General features: G+C 45.3%; 1 protein-coding gene across 1 annotated transcript in view; it reads left to right on the plus strand.

Moving 5' to 3' along the window:
* The window catches only part of LOC138505118 (mucin-3A-like), a 1,277,237-nt gene that overhangs the window by 442,900 nt on the left and 820,834 nt on the right, over positions 1 to 13,503 (plus strand). Inside the window, exons 3-4 of the mRNA XM_069625417.1 lie at positions 5,924 to 5,988; positions 6,569 to 6,726. Coding sequence (XP_069481518.1) covers positions 5,924 to 5,988; positions 6,569 to 6,726 — 223 coding nt within the window. The remainder of the gene's footprint in view (positions 1 to 5,923; positions 5,989 to 6,568; positions 6,727 to 13,503) is intronic.

The raw sequence follows: 13,503 nt of genomic DNA on the forward strand, positions 1-13,503 counted from the left end.
CATGAAAGATCCAATGCTGAGAAAGGGAGTAGTTTCTTACCTGTAACTCAATTTCTCCAGCGTTGGTATCTTTCGTGGATTCACATGCGCCCTCCAGCCTCCCCCCTTCAGGCAAACAAATTCGGTTTTTCTCCATTTTGGGGAGGGTAAACTCTGAAGGGAAGTCACGAGGGCGGGGCAATTTATACTGCACGTCCTATTGGTGCAGCCTAAAGCACCCATAACTGTCGATGGGACACTGTCAGATTTCCATAGGAAAACCGCTCTAGTAAAGTTGAGGTTTCCCAGCCTGACGGGAAATATTCACAGTATGTTGCCGATGGTGTTCCGGTGATCGGAAAGTGGTTTTGTGTTTACGTTTAATGTGGGGAGATGCAGAAGCCTTGAGGGATGCTGCAAGGTGACTGGTGTGGGGCGGGGCTGCGTGTTCCTGGGCGAAGACCGATCTGTTGGCGAGGAAGAACGAAATCCATTTTGTAGCTTCATGGGAGAGGTTGCTGGCAGCAGATGGTGGAAGAGGGTATGGTGGTCTACGAGGTCGTAGGCAGCAGAAGGCTCTAGAAAGAGTTGGCCCAGCTTGCCTGAGTCTGTCATAGTTAATTTTATTTAGGGGTTTGTGGATGTTGGCTTGTTTTGAGCAGTAATTTATTTTTTTCTTTGTAGTGAGCACATTTTACCAAGGATGGTTTCTTACACTTTGCCACACCAGGCAATGTCTTTGGTGAAGGGGTGGGTGGGTGTGTGTGTGTTTGTGTGTTTGTGTGTGTGAGACATAAATTAGTTTTCAAAAATTGATTAACAGAGTTTGCTAATTGAAATATTTTTGATTAGCAAACAGGCCCATTTGATTAGCAATTTTGTACTAACATTGTTAATGTCATCAGAAGTTATTAGTACCAAAGACATTAAATGAGCAACAATACAGCAGTTTTGCGTACTGCTGAAATAAGACATTAGCGCGAGGAGTCAGGCCTTGCAAATTCTTAAAACTTCAGCTAGACCTGCAGGTCGTGTAACTTAGTCTATATTCAACCTAAGAGAAATTCATTCGACCCATAGCAATAGAGGACAACACATTTAAAATTAGATTTCTGTAAAATGGTACATGTCACTACAAACACGCTTTGTTTGGCACACTGTTGCCACTCAGAGGCCAGCCATGCGCAGTGAAACATATCTGACATTTACTGCAAACAAAGTAAATGTTAAATAAAAGTTTCAAACATCTCTTGTACATGCTACTCGCCCTTCATAAAATCTACTCAACTGTGCGACTGGGCGAAAAGACTTTGCGAGCCATAGATGAGTGTCTGTAAAATGTTAAATATTAGCTGTATGAATGGACACAAATAGATATGATTAAAAAGGCACTGAAAACAGTTTGGCCAGCTGTCTCATGCAGGTGGTTATATAATACAATCAAAAAGCAAAGCGAGCTCTAGAGGCTAACTACAGTGTTTGGTATTGCAGTAGATCTATGTATGTACAGACTGGATGGAACTATTGATCACTACTTTGCATAAGCATTTAGTTCACTTTGTGTATTCATTTATGTAAGACGAAAGAAAGACAAAGTAGAGTGGATTGCGCAGCTGGCAGAGCACTGGCCAAACTAGGTGGAATATTGTAGTTTGTCGTCATCTCACTTGCAGGGTACCTTGTATAAATCAACAGGCTGATGTAGAATGTCAATGGTTTGGTCATGGTTTAGCACCAGTTGCAAGATGTATGCAACCAGCAGGTTACAGAACTAGGTTTACCATCAAAAGCATTTGATCATGTACATTTTCAAAAGTTCACTAGTCAACATGATGCATCTTACCCAACAAAATGAAATATAGTTGACACTATGAAATGCAGATAAGCTAACTTAAACTTTACTGTAAAGTATGGAGATGATGCAGGGTTTGTACAGTATCAATACTGTAATTATGCACCATGTAGCAACTTTCATTTTAGGAATGGAATTGCATGACTGTCTTTTTAAAATGTATAAAGTTGACATATACTGGTTTTTGCCAGACAGTATATGGAAAGCTTAATAAAAGTATCATCCCGATTACTTATGGTTTGCAACTAAAAAAAAAAAAGAAATTCTTGCCTAGCACTCCTACACATGCCTTTGACACTTGAATGGAGGAGATGATCACTGGTTCACTTTCCCTCCATTAGCACTTGAAGTGAAAAGAGGGTGAAGAGAGAACCGAGGGCAAAAGGAATGCAGGGCGAGCTGTGCATTCATTGACAAGGGCAACTTAAATAGCTAACTTTGCTACACAAGTGTTCATTTGATTAGCAAACCTACAGAATTGCATAGTAAATTGCTATGCGATACTGCTTATTTTATGCCTTTGTGTGTGTGTGTTTTCGAGTTCACACAGGATAGCGGAGAGTTCACACTTGTCGGATTTGGCATTTGTGATTCTGGTGTTATAGGAGGTGGCTTTGGCAGCGTGGATTGCCTTCTTGTACTCTTTGGTGATGTAAGTGAAGAGTTGTTTGTTGGCATCAGATGTTTTTTTTACACCATGTTGCTTCTGCTGTTTTTTTCTGCGAGTTTTTCACTGTTTTTGGGGTGCAAGCAAGTTGACTGCTTGGGAAGCCATTCTGTTGAATTGGTCAACAATATTGGTGTGGTCAGTTGCAAGCTCTGTGGCGTTTTGGTGGGCTGCATGAGGGAGGAGGCTGTATTTGGTGTGATTACGGGTGCAGCGAGATGGGGCAGAGGACATGGTGACAGTGAAGCTCATAGGGCGATTGGCGGTAGAGAGGGTGATGTTCTGACCATGATAAGGGCATATTGGATCAGAGCGAGGTGTCGCAGTTTGTCTGCAAACCAGTCTAGTGTGTGTGTCCTAGGTTGTGGGTGGGTGCTGAAATATGTTGATTGAGGCCCAGATTGCAGAGTGCGTTAGCCCTGGAGATGGCGTCTTGTCTGTGCTCTCGTTGAAGCCTAGGTTAAGGCTGCCTAAAAGTAGGAGTTTAGAACTAGGTTTGAGGTTGGTTGCGATAGTTGCAGGAGGTTCTCTTCGACTTTAAGGGTAGCCTGTGGGGGTCAGTGGATATGGTGTAATGTGATGGTGGCGGAGAAGGTCGTTTGGCGGACAGGAGGTCACAGGGGGGGGGGGGTTTGGACACACAGATGGCAAGACTATTTGTAAATCAGAGCTACTCCACCACCTCTGCTGCTGGTTCATTTGCTATGAAGGATGGTATAACCTGGGGAGGATGACTTTGGCTGGTCCTGCTGCTGCATGAAGCCAGGTTTCTGTTATGGCAAGGATGTCGAGATCAGGTCCTGGATTACTGGAACCTCCGCAGACATAGATCTTGTGTTGATTAGGGTGCATTTTAGAGGGGGTGGCAGAAGGGTGTGCGAGTTACTGCATGTACGTTTTGGGATGCCTGAGAGTGGTGCAGTATGATTGTGTTGAGTGGGAGGGAGACTCTGGGAGGCCATAGTGTTGCAGTCTGAGATTTTTCATGTGGCAGTTCGTGAGCAAAGGCGTTAATTTCTAATGGCGGTGGAGGGGATGGAACGCTTGACAGCGCCAGGAAATGTGGCAGTATGACCCAAAGTGGGACTTATAGAACACTAAAGTGACAGCAGTTTTAAAATGTAAACCTAAACTGCTTTACTATTACCAAGGATTCCCAGCCTGACAACGGGGAATATACAAACAGCAGTGAATCTATGGAAGATATCAATGCTGAAGAACAGAAGTTACAGGTAAGAAGTGACATCTAGTGACGACATGGCAGTAGGGAAAGTCATTTTATTAGATGCCGTTAGATTGGACTACTAGGCAATCTTTTCTAACTAGGCTAAGGAACGATTCATTAATGGGAGATATCGTATCTGAAAAACGCCAAGTGTTGTACTGCTTCTTCAGATGCTTTGTGAAAAGGTCTCTGCTTAACAAGAAATAAGTGATTTCTTAAATGTTTTGATAGATGGCAGTGGAGCCAGGTGTTTCATCCACTGCTTGCCGGTGACTATTGTTCTAAATGACTAGTCAGTGGTGACCATGGCTTCTAAAATGCTGACACCCTGATATGCATCATAAAAAGGTCATTACAGAAACCAACTTGCATCCAGAAAAGAAAGCAAGCCATGCATTTCTGCAAATAACTGATTCCTCCAACTACGCAGCTGTGCTACATAGTTTTGGATAAAATGTTTGTTCTGAGGACTGAAGAGAATATTAAATCAACATGAAGAAGTTGGAGCTGTTTGGGTTCTGCAGCTAGTCCTTTGTTTGGGAAGAAGTCAAGGAAATGTGGTAACCACTAGGTAGGACCCTGCCAAATGATCAACTAAAAAAAAGGGCCCAACAATAGTTTACGACACTTTTTTTAAATGGGCTGGTTGATATTTTATGAAATGGTAATGGTGCTCAGCATGTTGACACTACATAAGACTTTATTAAGCTTGTTACTTGAATTTGAATAATGTCAGTTACTGCCCAGAGCCAGCTTCAGCTTGCGTCTTAATTTTAGAGAGCCGAAAGCGACCACAGCATTACTGTTGTGTGGGAGAATGAGTAAACTCCATAGACATGAACTCCCCTTTCAGAAAGAATGGGCATTATTGCTGTAAGATCCTGGCCTGAAAGACACTTGGGGCACTGGAGAGGTACAGGTGTTTCCTGCCTACCTTTTACTGGCCTGCTATGGATGTACATATTTTGCCAGAAGTCAGAATGCATGCAGATCTTGGCAGTTTACCAATGTTGATGTTAAAGGATATTTGAACCGCGCACCATCACCAACGGAGTGCTCCCCTGGCGGCTCTGAAAAAAGGGAAGGGGGGGTGAGTTAGTGCGAATAAGCCAGAAAAGTGCAAGAGAGCAGTGATGTGCTGTTGGCGGCCTCAGCCCGGTTGGTCCGTTGGCTGGGCTTGGGGTGTTTTACGGTCTGTAGTCGTTGTGTGCTGTTAGAGTAGGTGTGGTTTGTTTTGTTTTTGCAGTATAGTGAAGTTTGTGCAGATTCTTGTGTTATAGGCTTGTGGTTGTCTGGCTAGAGTTTGAGAGGTGTATGCAGAGGGGTGAAAATGTTAGTTGATTGGTTAATTGGCGTTGCTGTTCTTGCAAATCTGTCTAGGTGTGATACTTGCGATCACTCACTATTCCATCATCCGAGTGCGGCACTTGCTAATCTTCATTATCCTATCTGATTGTAAGGAAGGCTAGAGATAACCATTCCATCCAAGTGTGGCGTCTGGTAACACCCACAGTCTCACCAAGTGTGATGCATGCTAACATTACATTTCGATCTAGATGCGTCGCAGGCTAAAGTTCAGAATTCCATGTAGGTGTGGCATATGCTAACATTCATAATCCTTCCTAGATGTGGCGCAGGCCAAAGGTCTGATTTCATCTATGTCCATCTAAGTGTGGCACATGCTAACATTCAAGTTTGTATCTAGATGCGACGCAGGCTAAGGTTCAGTGATTCATCTAGGTGTGGCACATGCTAACATTCATAATCCCCTCTAGATGTGGTGCAGGCTAAACTTCAGAATTTCATCTGTCTAAGTGTGGCACATGCCAACATTCATGTTTCTATCTAGATGGGCATTGATCGTTAATGTAGCCATTTAATTCTGTTACCAAGGCTGTTCTTGGGTAGACCAAAGTAACTGTCCGTTTATTACAGGTTCCTGCTCTAGTTTTAAGGTCTGTCTAGGGTGCCTGATCTCAGTGACATAGCTCAAGTGATTCCTTTAGGAACCCCTATGAAATCTTTACTCTGGAGTCTTTTCCAGGGCCGTGCACTCCAGAGCTTTGCACATAGGAATCTCTCATACCATGCTCTTTGTTGCCAATAATTCCCCAGTTGATTTTATAGTGTTCTGCTCACCCTTTACTTTTATGCATTTCAAGAATCAACACTTGCTTCACTCCTGAATTTCATTTTCTAGATGGATAGAATCTTTTCCGCCAGATATGGAAGTACATTTTTGGGGACGAGGATAATGGCATTTCTGCAAGTATCTTCCCCTTCACTTGTTTGTTGCATGAAGGGTTTAATTGATCTGGTACTGTGCACTATTTGTCCATGGTTTGTCTTCCAGCATCTTCACTAAGCATGATGCAATGGGTTGCTTCTTGGAAAACTGGCCGTCAGTGTGACTTGGGCCTTGATGACTCCGTTTTCACTGAAGTCGAACCAGAGGTTTTCTTGTTTAAAGTAGCCAGGTTTGACGGCATTGTCAAAGCCCAACTCGGATTCTTTCATTATCGTATCTAGTTTGTCCATTACACTGTAAGGGGATGCTGCCTTGCCTGTTAAATGTTACTCATTGGATGCTCGGTGATCTGGTGATGTGCGGATAATGTGGTATGGACTTATTTGTCACGGATCACGTACTTGGATAATCGGCACATGGTTGCACAGGGGGATTGATTTGTATGAGACACTTGGGTTCAAGGTGCATATTGATGCCTCTTTCTATCCTGCACTTGGCCTTTCACGAAGTGTGTTGCATGTGAGATGAACCGATAGAACCCCGACTTCGACATCGCCTGATGTCTGTTCTATTCATTTTTTCCATCTCTCCTCTCAGGAATGGTTCGGTGATTGTGCAATTTGAAGTTCTGTTTCAGAAGGAAGTGTCTCCCCCCTCAAGTTCAAACCTAGTGCGCACTGTGGTGACGGAGGTGTACAAGAACACCCATGATTACTTTTTCTGGAAGATTGATCCACCTGGCGTTCATGCAGAGGGTAAGTCCTACAACCCCATTTTTTGACTTTGCAAAATGCATATGATCATCATGATTTCAGTTACATATTAAACATATTAAAAAAAGTTTTCATTATGAGCTGGATGCTTTGAAATGCAACTAGTATATTTCGATAAAGATGGATTTCAGACACTCATAATGACCTTGTCTGCTGCACTGAGGGACTTGACCTTCCATCACATTGTTTCCAACTTTTGTGGTAATTCGATTTTTTCTTTGTTAGAAGTGCTTGGTTTAATCGATGTCAAAAACCGCACTTTGACCGCCTGATTGAAATGGCCTTCTGCTGAAAAGTATGATTTGCTTGTGTGACTAAGTCAGTTGGTGAGTCTATTGTGTGTATTGACTGCTGTGGCCCCATTTCTAGTCATCATTTTGTAGATCTTAGTCTTCTGAACATGGAAGCTACTTTGATGCATTTCTTTAATATAACTCTGGGTCCAGCTAGCACATGTGAGCTGATCATTTGGAGTACATGGACTCCAGTGCAGGTTGTTAGCCTACTGTAAGGCAACTTTGTTTTCTTGGTGCAAACCTACTGGCACAGGAGAGGGGCGTCCAAAAACTCACTGACTTAAACATCTAAACAGGAAAGTAAATGATAGACTGAGGAAAGGTTGCAAAACAGATTTTCTTAATCATGACTGGTACTGGAATGAAGGCAGAGCTAAAAAATGTAAAGTTGCAAGCTACTAGCCATGCATAAAGTCACGTTATTCCTCCAGTGGAACGCATGCACACCCCACCCCCACCATTTCTTATTCGTCAATTCATGCATCACTTGTCATTGACCAGTGCACATTTTGTGGGTCTGATGAAAGCACCATAAAGCATCTGCAGAGCAATCTGGCATCAGCAAAAGAATATATCTTAAATGTCATGTAACAGTTTTTCCGGAGCTTCAGCTCTAGCGGAAATAAGTAAGAGTGGGTAAGCCCCCAGAACATTGGCTATTTATTCATGGGTCCAAACCCTGTTTGCCTCACTTTGAACATACTCCTACGTTCCGTCCCCTTTCCTCCAATATGTGTGGGACATCCCGTCCTTCGGGCGGGACCGAAGCACTTCTTAAAAGCATCAAATGTTTTTGTCCTTTTATTTTTACGTGGGGTCCACACACACCTGACCTTGGCCCCACGTTCGTGACCTCTGCATCGCTCTTTAGTCCTTTTCTCCTCGCGGTCGGACGCACTTACATCACAGGGAATATTTTTCTTTTTGTTCCCTTGTCCTTCATTCCTGCTCCTGTTCCACGGTCATCTCTTCCTCCGTCTAGGCCAGAGCGTCTGGGATTCGGGTCCAGTTCATCTTGCAAATGTTGCTTTGCTAGGCCGGATCCCCACTCTTTGCCTGGAGTGTTTAGGCCCGGAACACTGCTGGGACTCGTGCTTCCACTGCGACTCCCTCCCTGTCTGGGCACTCCAGCGTCGTCTTGTCAGGTGGGAGGAAGTGGTCAAATGCGTTCCTCCACCACATTTACAGCCGTTTATTTATACCGCATAAAGGGGCTGCCAAGACTGGATCTTCATCTGAGGTTCCCCTTCTGGGGGCTAAGGTTAGGCCCAATTCTTCTGGTGCTGTTTTTACTGGGGTGAGCCCTGAGATTTCCACATCTGGCACTAAGTGTACTGAGCCTCGGCTCGAGGCCCCTTTCAAGGTGGCTAAACATACCAGGGTTGAGGTTCCCCTTCTTGGGGCTATATTTGAGACCAGCAGGATTGAGGAGCCCACTTTGGGGGTTCTGGCTTCAGAGAGTTTCTCTAAGCCTTCCCACACTTAGACCTGTAGTAGAACCAATCCTGCTGAGGGGGTAAAGAAGGAGGCTGTCTGTTTTTGGGGCAGAGCAGCCTTATTCACGCTTTGCAGTTAACAAGAACCCGTTCCGCCCTCCAATGGATTGGCGTGCTCGGACTCCGCTGCTGCAGTGTAGCTTCCTCCTGCATCCACGCCTTTGATCTACGTGGATCCAGTTGGTGGCGGACCATCCTGGCAGCCATCCTCCTTGCGTTCCTGCGGGTATGCCCCTTCCGAGCGGCCTATGCTCACTACAGTGCCGAGAACTGCATTGGAGGATGCGTTTTTTGGCAAGTTTCAGAAGCTTATGCATTCTGATCCTATGAAAGCAAACTTTAAGGATTTATTTACCACCTCCTCCACTCCCTGTGAGGCTGACGTGTCCACTACCTCCTCTGCCTCAATTTTCTCCTATGGAAAAGACTGGTTGCTCTGTCAACCACGGCTTCGGGTCCTCAGGCTCCACGGGAGGCAGATCAAACTTCTTCTCCCCCCTCATTGGATTAGGATCAGGTGGACTAGGACTGGGATGACCCGCCCCGTTCTATTTGAACCTTTCATGACCGGGTGCTGAATATGATGGCATTGCTAGACATCCCAATGCTCTTGCCCCCAGCTTCACAAGATGGGGTACTTTCGGGAGCCTTCACTTTGTCGCCACAGGAGCGCGCACTAGCCTGTTCCTTCAGAAGGACCTTCTGGCCAAGGCCCGTGAGGTCTGGTAAAGACCTCATTCTGGGCAACACCTAAACAAGAAAATTGATACTCGCTACAGGTTTCACGTGTCTGAAGACATATCCTTGTCTGCATGTCCACTCCCCTCATCGGTGGTGGCAGCAGCTACGCTTCAGCCGAACCAGCCTCTACATACTCCACTGCAGCATCCCAAAGCCTTTCCAAGGAGGGTAAGCTTCTTGATGCCATTGGGGAAGAAGGTATTTTTCAGTTTTGCTCTTCAGCTGCATCAGGCTAATACAGAGTTTATCCTGGTGGCTATTAAGGTCAAGCTGGGGAAGGAGCTCCTAGAGTTCCAGGAATGTATTCCTCCTGATAGGCTCGAAGACTTTAAGGACCGCTTGTCTAATGCCAGAGTCCTGGCGCAGGATCTAGTGGAGGCTGTGGCCCATCGTGTAGACACTCTGCTTGAGTTTTTATAGTCGGAGTAGACCCCTCCCGCCAGGCATAACTAGGGGCTATATTTAAAACCGTCAAGATCGAGGGGCCTCCTCCGAGGGCTCTGGCTATGGGGGTGACCCTAAGCCTTCAATCAGTCTTGTTTGTGGTCGAACCAATCGTGCTGAAGGGGCAAAGAAGAAGGGCAAATTCCCTAAGTCTTCAAGTACCGGCTCCGCAGAGGTTCCCTCACTGAGGGCTGATTCTGCAGAAGAATCCAAAGGAGCTCAAAAGCGCTCTAGATCTGCCAGTACCGTCTCTGCCAAGGTTCCCTGTCACAATGCTAAAATGGATTTAAAAGCCTCTAAAACCCCTGTGGTGACAATGGCCTCACTGATACATGTGACCTAGTTCACCTCGGGCAGTGACAAAATGGCGGTTCAACCCATGTGGTCTGAGGCGGACATTTTGATCCGCTCTTTTGCACCAACGTTCTCAATGACTGTTGCAGAGGGGCTTATATTTGGGTTGGAGCAGCATTTTTCTCAGTGTGGACAATAGGAATCCTTTCTGCCCTCCAATGGATTGGCATGCTTGGCTTCCACTGCCATATGTCTTGCTCGCTCTCTCGTGTCAGTCTCGCTCCCTCCTGCGTGTCATCCTTGCAGCGGCAAATCTCAGGCTGTGGAAGGAGCTCCCGAATTTCAGAAATGTATCCCTCAGGCAGGCTGCAAGATTTTAAAGAGGGCCTATCCGATGCCAGTTATGGCTCAGGACCTGCTGGAGGCCGCAGCCCATCATGTAGATACTTCTGCTCGGGGCCTTATGGTTGGAGTAAACATTTCCTGCCAAGCGTGGTTGTGTGCCACAAAGTTCTCAAGAGGTTTGGGATAAAGTATTGGCTCTTTCCTTCGAAGGTAAAGAGCGGCCCCAATCCTCTACCATTGAGGAACTCAATAAAACAAAGACAAGCACGCAAACGGCTAAATCTTTGTCGGTCCTTGCCAAAAACCTGGCTAAAGCGGCCTATATGCAGAGGTCGGGGACCCAGACGAGGTCCATCTTGGGTTTCAGAGGGTCTTGGGAGCGTCCAGCACCCTGAGCATGAGGCTGCTCTGGTGCACCTCTGCACAAGCAGCAAATGCAAAATGGTCCGGTTTCCTCTTGGTCATCAGCAGCCTCTTTGGCAACAGATGGTCCGCACCCGATAAGTGTGTTATCCATTGGTCACACAACACCAGTGGGAGGACTTGTATCGTCTCATCTGGAGGCGTGGTGGACCATCACAAATGATCAAATGAGACCACAAACACCAGATTTCTTTCTGTTCCCCGCCCTGGGGGCTAAGACCAAGCCCAACGCTTCTGGGGCTGCTTCAACCGGGGTGATTCCTGAGGTTTCTCAGTTTGGGACTAAACGTACCGAGTCTAGTCACTTGACAGGAAACCTTGAGATTAAAGTACTGGGGTAAAACCCAGAGGATCCCCAATCAGGTGCTCTTTCAAAGACCAGTTGGATCGAGGAGCTCCATTAGGAGCTTTGGTTACCGGCGTGCCCCTAAACTTAGATCCCTTGGGAGTTCATTGCCAAAGCGGCTACGTGGGTCTCCCCATCGGTTTTTTGCAGACATTACTGTCTTGATGTGAGCTCCTGGGCTGATGCCCAATTCGGCCAGACAGTTTTCAAGAATGTTTCCCAATAAGGCACATTTCCATCCACCTGTAACACCTATGGTCAGTACTTGGGAAGCACCCACAAGTATGGAGGAAAGGGGACGTGACGTAGAAGTATGACAGTTACTCACTGTAGTGACTACCTTACTCAGTCCCCTTTCCTCCATATGCCCGCCGGCCGTCCCCTCTAAAAAGTATCCTCTATTATTGCTAAATGGCCCTGGACCTGGCAATAGAAAAGGACTGAAGGGCGGTGCGCGGGGTGGAGCTCAGGAAGGTGGGGCTACGGTCACGTGCGGGTGGCCCTGCGTAAAAACAAAAGGACAAACATTTTCTGATGCTTTTAAAAAGTGCTCAGGTCCTGTCCCGAAGAACGGAATGTCCCACAAGTATAGAGGAAAGTGGGATTATGGATTTAGGAATAAGGTAGTCACTACGGTGAGTAACTTTGTCATTTTTTTACAGGTAGCTGCTAGTCTCCCAAACTTATTGAAGTAACCAACCACCAAAATAATTCCTTGGTATTTTCTGTAAACCACACCCTCAGACAACAATTTGCCCTCAACTGGTACTAAAAGGTGGATTCTACAAAAGTCTATAACTCCTAGCACTCCCTGTACACCCTGTCACAACAGTAGTACCAGCAGCTGTCCAGTGGAATACAAAGATGCTACAGCTCATCCCTAGAAGTGGAAACTCAACCCTTTGCTCTCCAGCTACAGCTCCTAGGGGGTAATGGACAAACAGGGTATGAATGCTGTCACTAACCACAAACTGAAAGGTTTGGACTGCTAGGTACAATTTAGACTACAGACTTAACCTCCTGTACAATCCAATATACTAATTTCCTTGCCACTGAATCAAGCCATGGTTTCAAGATTTAACTTTACATTAGTGGTGTCTCACTGTCCGCCCATGTGAATACACAGCTGAACTGTTTTTGTGTACATTTGCTGTATTGATCAATGCCTTCACTGCTTTTCTCTGGCTGCATGGTCTTGGGTTACTCCTCAACTCCAAACCATGCTATTGATCCTTTGTTGGCTTCTTTTCTGGCTGTTCTTCAGTACACACAGTTTTAGCTGCTGCTGCCAGGGTGTGACCATCCTGTCATGTTCAACAGTTAAGGTTTGCAAAGTGCTTGGGAGGCCACATCTGTGTAGCAGTAGGCTTAATAAAAGGTGAGTGCATGGCATGCCTGTAGCGGGGAAATGTTAGCAGTGTTTACTTCCCTTACTCAGTCTCCTATAGCTTTGCCAGCAAAAAGTAGGCAACAGCCTGTTTACTCAGCCTTACACCTGTATGTACACAATCACGTGGCCATACTGTGTGGTGGGTCAGAAGGAGGAGGTGGACATATTGAGAGCATATTTATGATCTTTTATTTAAATTATAAAGAAAAGGCCTATCGATATCATGGGATTACCTACCTAATTAGTTGCTAACGGTGCTCGTCTGTCAGAAGTCGAAACTCAATGTCCTCAGTCCAACCATAAGTCTACCAAACCACGTAACAAATGAAATTTATCAAAAGAGGGTTTGTCTTCTGGCTCGTTCTCCTTGGCCATTTCATCTTCAGACTATCTGTCGGGGTTTGCTTGGTCCACACTTCACTTAAATATGTAAATGTCTTTTTTCAGAAAATACTTTCTTATGGTTAACTTCTTCTGATTTCGCTTCTTCGCATTTTTTAAAGCTGCACAACTAATTGTGTAAAAAAAAAAGTACAGACCTAACCCAATTGGTAGATTTGGTGTGGGGGCTAATAAATTACGTATCTTCAATACTTGATGCTTTGCAGCCATTAGCAGTTAAATGTATCAATTGAGCACCCTACTTTCCCTTTTGTATGGGAGGATGCACCAAAGTATGATCATATTTAGTGCCTGAATTCTAAATTAAAGGCAAAATACCAGACTGTAAACCTTGAGTATATTCTATACGTACATGTTTTGGACTTATTGACCAGAATCGTGCTGCTCTCAAAACCCTTCTCCCTGGTGTAATCCAATTTCCTTCATTGAGTTCTTTCATGTAGCACAATTCAAACACACCTGTATGTGGATCAGATGCCAATTTCTTTTCTTCTCAAAACATTTTTTAGCTTTCATGTTACTCTGGCGTCTTCCCCCTCGTTCCCAACTGGTTAGGGAATGTGTGAACTATAGTCTGAACCC

Source organism: Ambystoma mexicanum, chromosome 11 (genome assembly GCF_040938575.1).
Source record: "Ambystoma mexicanum isolate Mex_15411 chromosome 11, UKY_AmexF1_1, whole genome shotgun sequence".
In the NCBI taxonomy this organism is placed as follows: domain Eukaryota; kingdom Metazoa; phylum Chordata; class Amphibia; order Caudata; family Ambystomatidae; genus Ambystoma; species Ambystoma mexicanum.